The 10,934-nt window shown below is 47.8% G+C and overlaps 1 protein-coding gene across 11 annotated transcripts in view; it reads left to right on the top strand.

Moving 5' to 3' along the window:
• The first annotated feature begins 415 nt into the window (after positions 1-415).
• LOC129854555 (transducin-like enhancer protein 3-B) overlaps positions 416-10,934 on the top strand; it is a 50,980-nt gene continuing 40,461 nt past the window's right edge. For all 11 annotated transcript variants that reach the window (XM_055921765.1, XM_055921764.1, XM_055921761.1 and 8 more), the window contains exons 1-5: positions 416-874; positions 1,557-1,762; positions 3,351-3,451; positions 3,746-3,809; positions 5,607-5,651. In XM_055921765.1, coding sequence (XP_055777740.1) covers positions 1,739-1,762; positions 3,351-3,451; positions 3,746-3,809; positions 5,607-5,651 — 234 coding nt within the window. In that variant the 5' untranslated portion in view covers positions 416-874; positions 1,557-1,738. The remainder of the gene's footprint in view (positions 875-1,556; positions 1,763-3,350; positions 3,452-3,745; positions 3,810-5,606; positions 5,652-10,934) is intronic.

The following is a 10,934-nucleotide window of genomic DNA, read 5'->3' as shown; positions in this document are numbered from 1 at the left end:
AGAGTTGCTTAATTGCTAGGACACTTTTTAGTCCAGAAACACAGGCATGCGAGGCATTCAATTTGATTGTTACATTGTATCTAACATTATAGGAGATTTAACCATGTGTACCATGCTGCACATGCCCATGTCTGCATCACATGAGGGATTTAATATATCAATGATTAAAAGTCAAACAGTATATTCTGACATTTGTGGCAGAAACATTTATAATTACCTTTGTTTATTACAGGTTCGTCAGTTGAATACCAGTTTAGATCCAAAATGGCGAATATATGAGGTCATATATCACAGTCCAATGGGAACACAAGGGTACTATGTACACCACGTGGGAACATCCCTCTCTGATAGGCCAATGCGGATAAACTCCTTCGGAGAATCGGATTGGCTTGTGAGAGGCTCTCTCGCGGCAGTTGAGTCCTCGTGTCAGTGCACAGTCTGTGTGTGGTACAGCAAGCGTTGGAGAAACTGGGTACATCGAATGCAAGCAATTGCTTCGTTACAACATCCAACTTTTCTACGATTTAACCTCTTTTAACTTACAAAATTGTATTTGGATTTACTAGAAGACTCGTCAATAATTGCATTAAGTCAAGAAAGGCTTTCTTGGAAGTTTTATGCGGTCAACAACTCGTTCTAATCGACGGCTCTCCGACGTCGGATCGGAAAGGCATTGTCGAGGCAGGTCGTGCGGCGCCACGAGATCGCCGAAGTTCCAAAGGGCTCGGCTGGGACAAGGATTCCATGTAACCAGCGATTACTTTTGGATCATTTTTTCATTCTCAGAAGGAAGGTTACCAGCCGAGGATTGTGAAAATTCGTTCAACAGAGGGATTATTGCCGTCGTAGGGGAGGGGAATCAATCGAGACAAAGGTAAAGAAGAAGACCCGAGAAGAGCCCGCTAACAAGACGGGTGGTGTAGCTTTCATGGCTGGGCTACTTTGAAAACAGCATTGTGTTTTATAACCGAGTTTGGTGGACTGAATGTCATAATCCCGCAGCCCGCTTTGTCAAATATTCTGTTTTCCAGTTGCGCTCGAACACTGCAGATCGGCGAAACAGCAAATTGTTACATTTGTTGCGAATGCAGATAATACAAAAACATGATACAATGTATCAACTCTGATTTGTAGCGAGGCTGGTCTTTTTGGTTTTGGATAAATTGTTAGCCGTGTTACGCGGCTATTGTAGTTTTTTCCGTCTGCTAGTGTAGCCTATTATCACTCTAGCGTGAAGGCTTGACACGCCAACAAACCTGTCAAGCAAACCCATTTAGATATCACCATTTCCCAACATGTCGGATAAATATTTGCAAATCGAGAATAGCGGTTTATTATGGCATGTATTTTTGAGAGACAGACCAGGCGATGATATTGAGTTAAATTATAGAGGCTATAATCTGCACATGCCATTGACTAAATTCAGCAAGTATTTCCTTGCTGTCGTCACGAACATATTTTGAAGCTATGTGCGTGTTCCTATTGCCTACTACATTAAGTTAGCTAATATCCATTCTGTTCTGCTTTTTTGTTATGTTTGTTTGTGATGGTGAAAGGAAAGGGGCTTAAAAATCAACAATAAAGATCGAGAGATCGGAGGGTCGAAGTGTGTTCTCCGCGGCGGAGGATTGGCATTGTCCGACCGCTTGTGCGCACAGGGAGGGGTGGCGGACTATCGCACATCTACTCGGATTACTGAAGTATCCCCCGATTTCCCACAAAAAAGGATACATTCAAGATGTATCCACAGGGCCGGCATCCGGTAAGTATCCCAGCTCTTGAGATTATTATGCGAAATAATGCAAATGTACCGCCTTCAAAATAATTAGCTTGTCAGACACGAGCTCGTGATCTGCACCTTACTATTTATGGTCTGCACGTCGAGTAGCCTAGTCTCTCTGTTCATGGCACTCGACAACACGTTTCGACAGGAAACTGCAAATAAACAATCGATTCACGTATAAGATTCTTATGAGCAGTTTTAATAACGAAAGACGGGCCAATATGTAAGAGGTGAAAAAAATATTTTCTGGGCGAATATTTTTTGTTACCCTCTAAATTCCTCCAAGCTGCTGCATTGAAGCAGTAGCGGATATGCTGTAATTATCGAGCTTACTGCACGGCATCATTGGCATGCATTGAATTCCTCACAAATCAGGTTGTGATTTCCTCTCTCTCTCCGATCACCCCCCTTCCCGTGCTCTTTGAGGACGGGCGTACTGACCCGCCTCTGTCATCGCACTCTTGAGTGATAGTGGTTCTTCCCACCATTATAAAAGCGGCCACCAGGCAGGGCTCAAGGGAACGTTTGGGTACCACACTGACAAACCACCATTCAGCAGCAGCAGCAAAAAAATCATTTTACACGGAAGAGAGAGGCCTATAGGAGAGGGAGGCTATGAAAGCATGCTGAAGGATGATGATACTATTTTGCCATGTTTCTGTTGCTATTTATTATAAATAGACTGTTATGCTATAGAAATGGGCTGAGATCTAGGTGTGATGTGTTATAGTCTATGTTGTAGAAATGGGCTGAGATCTAGGTGTGATGTGTTACAGTCTATGTTATAGAAATGGGCTGAGATCTAGGCGTGATGTGTTACAGTCTATGTTGTAGAAATGGGCTGAGATCTAGGTGTGATGCGTTATAGTCTATGTTGTAGAAATGGGCTGAGATCTAGGCGTGATGTGTTATAGTCTATGTTGTAGAAATGGGCTGAGATCTAGGCGTGATGTGTTATAGTCTATGTTGTAGAAATGGGCTGAGATCTAGGCGTGATGTGTTATAGTCTATGTTGTAGAAATGGGCTGAGATCTAGGTGTGATGTGTTATAGTCTATGTTGTAGAAATGGGCTGAGATCTAGGTGTGATGTGTTATAGTCTATGTTGTAGAAATGGGCTGAGATCTAGGCGTGATGTGTTATAGTCTATGTTGTAGAAATGGGCTGAGATCTAGGTGTGATGTGTTATAGTCTATGTTGTAGAAATGGGCTGAGATCTAGGCGTGATGTGTTACAGTCTATGTTATAGAAATGGGCTGAGATCTAGGCGTGATGTGTTACAGTCTATGTTATAGAAATGGGCTGAGATCTAGGCGTGATGTGTTACAGTCTATGTTGTAGAAATGGGCTGAGATCTAGGTGTGATGTGTTATAGTCTATGTTGTAGAAATGGGCTGAGATCTAGGCGTGATGTGTTATAGTCTATGTTGTAGAAATGGGCTGAGATCTAGGCGTGATGTGTTACAGTCTATGTTATAGAAATGGGCTGAGATCTAGGCGTTATGTAATGGGTGTGGCTGCACCACCACTCCATTGGGGTTATTGATATCAACCCTGCTTTTCTCTAGGCACCACACCAACCAGGGCAGCCTGGCTTCAAGTTCACCGTGGCCGAGTCCTGCGACAGGATCAAAGACGAGTTTCAGTTCCTGCAGGCCCAGTACCACAGGTAATGACATCCTCTTTTAGAGGATGTACTTCAACTGAAAGAACTAGGCTACTCGTGATCAATCTAGTTGGCGATGTCTGCTAACACTGTGTTTTCCATGGCATGTTTGTTATGGGAAATGTGAAGGTTCTGTTGGTAATATCTAGAAAAATAGATTTTTCACATGGTACAACTATATTATGGTGTATTGTGTTTTTAACCATATATTTCTGTGAAAGGGACTAACATGTATTAATTATGTAATAAAGCATAAATATTGGCTAATAATAATGGACCAAATTTCTCTTCTTTCAGTCTCAAAGTGGAGTACGACAAACTGGCCAATGAGAAGACGGAGATGCAGCGTCACTATGTCATGGTAAGAATATCACACTACATACAAGTACAATCACTTCCTGGAACTAAAACCCTGCATGTGATGGTTAGTAAGCTGTGTTATTAGTTTCCCTCAGATAAAACGGTAGCAACCGTGTTTGTTTGCAGAGGCAATTTGAGTGACATTTTTGGGCGCATTTGAGATTGTTGACTCATGATCATCCCTGTGAGGTGATTGGCCAGAAAGGGACATTGGGCCTCCTGTGATTGGAGGAAGCGTGTGTGTGTGCCTATAGAGAAGGAGTGCGTGGAGGTTGTTGTGAAACTCCATCAGAGGTCAAATGTCCGGCCGTTGATAAAAGGGCGTGACGGACGGGGCTTTGTGATGATGGGGGGGGGGTTATAATGGCTCCATGGCCTCTTTTATGCCTCTGACCCCCTAAGGGTTAATGACTGGCCTGCTGGCTTTGTGTGTGAAGCTGATTTATTTAGGGCAGTATTCTCCCAGGGTGAGCTATGGCCTTTGGGCCTTCACAAACACAGGGCCTTTCTGACACATCCAGGGCCTTCTAAGACACCCAGGGCTCTCATTAAGGATGGAGAGAGTTGGGGGGGTAGAAGGGACCCCCTGGCCAGGTAGACAACTAGTTAGTCACGGTGGAGTATGACATTTCTATTTTAGCCTAGCTGTTTAGCGGTGGCCTCCTATCCTGGATGACTTGCAGACAATACTGTGGCCTATGGCTGAATGACCTCAAGTAGAGGACATAGTCAAGTGAAGTATTACCATTTCAAAAAACAAATAGCAGTATTAACCTTTACATTGTTGCCATTTTAGAATGTGTGACTTAACTCCAAAACAACAGCTCCGGCTGATCCACGTTCAAACACTCCCTTTTTAAATCATTCTTTTCATTTTGAAAGCCCCCCCCCCCCCCCCCCCATGATCAAATAGAAATTGTAAGTGTAGATAGTACAAAGTTATTTGTGCCTGACTATTTACTGTCAAGCTACAACATTGATCCAACTCAAAGAGCCTAGCTGAGGTTCTGGGTAACACAAGAAGGGCTGGTGAATGAATGGAAAATAACCAGTCAGTCCCTAGACATGATGTAACAGAGGCCCAACTCTGAGCTGAGGCCCCGTTCATATAAACTCCTCTTATCTTATTTGTCCACGCCAGGATTGACTTTAACCAAACGCACTGGTACTTTAGTTAAACATTATTTTTTTTATTCTGAGGAAACGCATGCACCGGTTTAGCGGTAGTGTGTGAGAGGGGGGTTGTTAGATAAACAGGATGGACTAACTAGGCCAAATCTGGCAGCCGCCGGTTCACGCCCTGATAGTGAGTATCGCTACGGATGTCTAATCTACGATTGACAACAATCTATTTGTTTTGAAAGACTCGTATTTTGCCAGACTGATTGAGTTAGCAACTTAGCATTTTAAAATCGGACTGTGTTCAAAAGAAGTGGATTGGAGTCCTGTAGCTTAGCATTTACCCTATCCACTCAGACACGGTTCACCTCGCTCACCCCCTAGACTCCCAAAAAGAGCTCGAAGAACAAAGAAAGGGATAGAAAAAGAGGGAGAAATAGAGGCATCACTACAGCCTTTGAGCCGGCCTGGGTGGAGGATTTGAAGTGTTAATCAGTAACGGGCTAGGACAGCTAGTTCTCTCCCCCTAGCCCTGCTCAGGAGTCCAGCATTCTGACATGCAGACTGATTCCCATGGAAAACTCAGCTTTCACTTGTCCACTATTTACCTTTTTTGATATTCTAACTAGTAAATGAATGGGATATGAATGTTTCTAAATGTGACTCTTGTCTTTTCCAGTACTATGAGATGTCTTATGGGCTGAACATTGAGATGCACAAACAGGTATGTAGCATTATCCTCATCTGTCTTCTTTGAAAGTGTGGTTGTTAGCATATGGGGCCTCTATCTGTCCAGCATATGGGGCTTCTATCTGTCCAGCATATGGGGCCTCTATCTGTCCGGCGTATGGGGCCCTCTATCTGTCCGGCGTATGGGGCCCTCTATCAGTCCGGAGTATGGGGCCCTCTATCAGTCCGGAGTATGGGGCCCTCTATCAGTCCGGCGTATGGGGCCCTCTATCAGTCCGGCGTATGGGGCCCTCTATCAGTCCGGCGTATGGGGCCCTCTATCAGTCCGGCGTATGGGGCCCTCTATCAGTCCGGCGTATGGGGCCCTCTATCAGTCCGGCGTATGGGGCCCTCTATCAGTCCGGCGTATGGGGCCCTCTATCAGTCCGGCGTATGGGGCCCTCTATCAGTCCGGCGTATGGGGCCCTCTATCAGTCCGGCGTATGGGGCCCTCTATCAGTCCGGCGTATGGGGCCCTCTATCAGTCCGGCGTATGGGGCCCTCTATCAGTCCGGCGTATGGGGCCCTCTATCAGTCCGGCGTATGGGGCCCTCTATCAGTCCGGCGTATGGGGCCCTCTATCAGTCCGGCGTATGGGGCCCTCTATCAGTCCGGCGTATGGGGCCCTCTATCAGTCCGGCGTATGGGGCCCTCTATCAGTCCGGCGTATGGGGCCCTCTATCAGTCCGGCGTCTGTCAGTTAAATGAAGGAAGATGGGGACATCAGCTTGTGAGTCATTGAGTATGTTTACATGCACAGTAATAATGTGATATTAATCTGATTATGGCAGTAGGCACCTGGTTTTCTGAGCAATCTTTAGAATTATTAGGACATGTAAACACCGGTGTTCCAGTGGTGTATTTGATCTGCGCCTGTGCTGGCACCAGCCGAGAGCCTCCCTCTTTAGCGCCAGACAAGTGAGTTCTGAATATATGTGTCTTAGAAATAGTTTTCCCATACAAACTTTCTTTGTCCAAACTCAGAATCAAATCTGCTTCCCCAAAATAACATGGTAGCTGTGGTAGAACGTTTATTTTGATTGGTGATTTTCTGCATTTATCAGAGTGCCGTCAGGTAGCCTGATTTCAGATTTGTCCATGGAAACAGGATTATTATTATTAGGGAAATGTGTTTTTCTTGCAAAGCTTGTAAATGTTTTAATCAAACTATTATATTAATCTGATTATTCACAAATAATCACACTGTGTGCATGTATGTATGTACTCATTAAGTCTGACACATTGTGCTGTGTCTGTTTGTAGGGGATTGGAAAGCAAGACCTATGATTGTTCAATGACACAGACACACAACCTTAGTCGATAAATCTTAAATGCTTCTCAGTCACACAGGCAGACACACACCTCACGTTCTCATTGCCTCCTGAAAAACACACGCACACATACGAGACCTTAGTCTATGCCCTCAGTCATAAACACTCGTCAAAGTAACACACACACACACACACACACACACACACACACCGACTCCCTTCCTGTCTGTGAAAACGCTGACGGGCTAAATAGCGAGCGGGGCAGGCGGCCTGATGGGGCTGCTTTGATAAGATTAAAGTGAAGTCTGGCAAGGACTGAGTGTGTATTTGTGTGTGTTTCTCCCAGTGACGAGTCTGACTCCACTAAAGGCAGCATGCAGAGCCAGCCAGCCAGTCTAAAACCTCATTAGGTCAGCTGCCTCTCAGCAGAAAGTATTAATCAGCAGTAGAAGCCAACCAGAGGGCTCCCTCCGCCTCAGCCTGGCTGTGAGTGGAGAAGACATTAGACCTGCCTCACTACTGGAGAAACAGACAAAATGGCCGCCTTAGAGAGAGGAAGGGGGAACAGTGCTCAGTCAAACAGTCTGTCAATATCCACCGGGCTGTGAAGCGGGCTTTTTAGTGGCGAGGTGATTTGTGGCATCTATCACGCAGTCTTCTTTAGTCTCCCTCTGGTTCCTTTCATCTCTCTTCTGTCTTTCCTGGTTTCTCGCTCTTTCCTTGATATTTATTTTCCTTCTCTTTACCCCCACCCCCTTCTCAGTGGGATGGACAGTGAGAGATGGGCTGTGCCTGTGTGTCATTAGCACTGTAATATGATGTATGAACATGGGCTTTAGGCAGGCTGGTCGAGGAGGAGGGGATGGGCTTTAGGCAGGCTGGTCGAGGAGGAGGGGATGGGCTTTAGGCAGGCTGGTCGAGGAGGAGGGGATGGGCTTTAGGGAGGCTGGTCGAGGAGGAAAGGGGTGGACGGGCTTTAGGCAGGCTGGTCGAGGAGGAAAGGGGTGGACGGGCTTTAGGCAGGCTGGTCGAGGAGGAAAGGGGTGGACGGGCTTTAGGCAGGCTGGTCGAGGAGGAAAGGGGTGGACGGGCTTTAGGCAGGCTGGTCGAGGAGGAAAGGGGTGGACGGGCTTTAGGCAGGCTGGTCGAGGAGGAAAGGGGTGGACGGGCTTTAGGCAGGCTGGTCGAGGAGGAAAGGGGTGGACGGGCTTTAGGCAGGCTGGTCGAGGAGGAGAGGAGGGACAGGCTCTAGGCAGGCTGGCTGGTCGAGGAGGAGAGGGGGACGGGCTTTAGGCTGGCTGGTCGAGGAGGAGAGGGGGACGGGCTTTAGGCAGGCTGGTTGAGGAGGGAAGGGGGACTGGCTGTCGTTGACTCACCCTCCGGGCCTGCAAGGTTAATAGCAGCAGTGGGAGGATGGTGGATTGGAGCAGCATGGCTGATTTATCAGGATGAGAAGTGTGTGCGTGCGTATGTGCGTCTGCATATTTTTGTGGCTGCCTATATACGTGTGTGTGTGTGTGTGTGCCAAATGTGTCCCACGGGGAACTAGATCCCCCAGAAGGTTCTGTCAGGCTCTTATCACTGACAGGAGGTGGGAGGTGGGAGGGAAGGAGATGGACAGGGGTGGGAAGAGGGCGGGAGATGGACAGCTGTGGGATGGGAGGTGGACAGGGGGAAGAGCGAGGGAGGATGGGCAGTGGGAAGAGCGAGGGAGGATGAGAGGTGGACAGTGGGAAGAGCGAGGGAGGGTTGGAGGTAAACAGCGGTGGGATGGGAAGTAAACAGAGTGAGGATGGGAGGTGAAGGATGAAACCGCTGTGTAAACAGGTTAATGGACTGGCCCTCTCCCTCGCTCGCCTTTTCTTTAGCAATAAGACCAATGGAGTCTAGTGAGTGGTGTGAATAATGAATGACCCCCCCATCGCTCCCCACTGAACACTAGTGTTTATGATGACATCAGTGTGGTGTAAACAGTGAGCATCTCTCTCTCCTCTTATCCTGGTTGCTGGTGGTGAAGGGAGGGGGAGAGGAGGTGGTGTAAACAGTGAGCATCTCTCTCCTCTTATCCTGGTTGCTGGTGGTGAAGGGATGGGGAGAGGAGGTGGTGTAAACAGTGAGCATCTCTCTCTCCTCTTATCCTGGTTGCTGGTGGTGAAGGGAGGGGGAGAGGAGGTGGTGTAAACAGTGAGCATCTCTCTCTCCTCTTATCCTGGTTGCTGGTGGTGAAGGGAGGGGGAGAGGAGGGTTGGTCTGTATTATTGGATGCAGGCAGCATATTGTTCCCCCTGCTCTGAGTAGGATTTACTTGGTAGTGGAGGAAACATGGCTATCTGTCTTTGCCCCCTTTTTTCAGTGGAGCTAGTTTGTGTGTGTGTGCTCCCTTCAAGCACGCATGGATATGTGTACATACAAAGCTGCATGTACATAATATAAACATACTTATAGTCTAACACATCCTGGCGGTGCCCCGGGTGGGTAGGCAGCGCAGGGCTCTATGGCAGCCATGGGGGTGATTTTGTTTTGACAGAGCTCTTATGATGCGGCGGCGTGGGGTGTCAAGGGTGGTGCGGGGTGGAGATAATCACCCTCACTTCGCTGTCAATAAGTGATTTTAATTAGCGCAGCTCATTAGGCTGCCACGGCAACGAGGCCCGCTGAGCGCTGTGTCTCTCTGTGTCAGTGTGACGAGTTCAGAGGGTACTCCATCTTATTCGCTGCTTAGTTTCTCGCTTTCATATTTTCTCTCATATTTTCTTTCTCTCGCTGTTGCTCTGATTGAGAACCTGGGCTTTCTTCCTCAGGCGCTCAGTTTTTCCACTGTGTTTGCTCAATTCCTCCCCTGCTTGTCGATAACGAGGCTTCACAGAGAGGGAGCTTTTATTTAGGGTCCTGTTTGTGGCCTGAGTGGGAGGGAGAGAGGTGTGTGAGGGAGAGCTTGTTCAAATGAATTATTTCCACAGGATTCTAGGAATTGTTTGCCAAGGTGATGATAGTCGACTTGTCTGTGAGCCAAAACAAACGGCCTGGGAGAACACACACATGGATGGAGGTTACTAGTGTCTGTGAAACGTGCTTCATCATTCTGGTCAGCCTGGATCTGCTGCTACAGTCCCACAAGACGATGAAGGTCTCCTTGAAGCCGTTTTGTGTTACACAACCACCCCACTGGGTTTTATGTGTCAGTCAGAATGCTGATCCAATGGAATGGACAAGTGTCTGGTTGCAGGGATAATTAAAGGAAATATTGTGTGTCTTTCCATTCTCCAGGCCCCTATAATGAACTTAGAGATTTGTAAAAAAATAGCAACAATTTTCTATGTTCCTTGTGACAGGATGGAGGTTTGTGTGAGTTAGCCCTCCCTCCTGTGTATGTGTGTGTCAGGTTCCAGTAGCATCTGTCTGTCTGGTCTCAGTAGTGTGTCCCTGCCTATTAGGAGTGGCCCCTGGCCCAGCTCCCAGCCAATCAACAGGGAGGTAAATGCATACATCAATAAACTGTTAGACCCCGATCTGCTGCACGTGAACAATGAGGGGCCGGGAGGAGGAGGGATCTGCTGCACATGAACAATGAGGGGCTGGGAGGAGGGATCTGCTGCACATGAACAATGAGGGGCTGGGAGGAGGGATCTGCTGCACATGAACAGTGAGGGGCTGGGAGGAGGGATCTGCTGCACATGAACAGTGAGGGGCCGGGAGGAGGAGGGATCTGCTGCACATGAACAATGAGGGGCTGGGAGGAGGGATCTGCTGCACATGAACAGTGAGGGGCTGGGAGGAGGAGGGATCTGCTGCACATGAACAATGAGGGGCCGGGAGGAGGGATCTGCTGCACATGAACAGTGAGGGGCTGGGAGGAGGGATCTGCTGCACATGAACAATGAGGGGCCGGGAGGAGGGATCTGCTGCACATGAACAATGATGGGCTGGGAGGAGGAGGGATCTGCTGCACATGAACAGTGAGGGGCCGGGAGGAGGGATCTGCTGCACATGAACAGTGAGGGGCCGGG

This window comes from Salvelinus fontinalis, chromosome 4 (assembly GCF_029448725.1).
Source record: "Salvelinus fontinalis isolate EN_2023a chromosome 4, ASM2944872v1, whole genome shotgun sequence".
Lineage (NCBI taxonomy): Eukaryota > Metazoa > Chordata > Actinopteri > Salmoniformes > Salmonidae > Salvelinus > Salvelinus fontinalis.
Note: the sequence above shows the minus strand (reverse complement) of the source record. Positions and strands in the feature narration are given on the sequence as shown.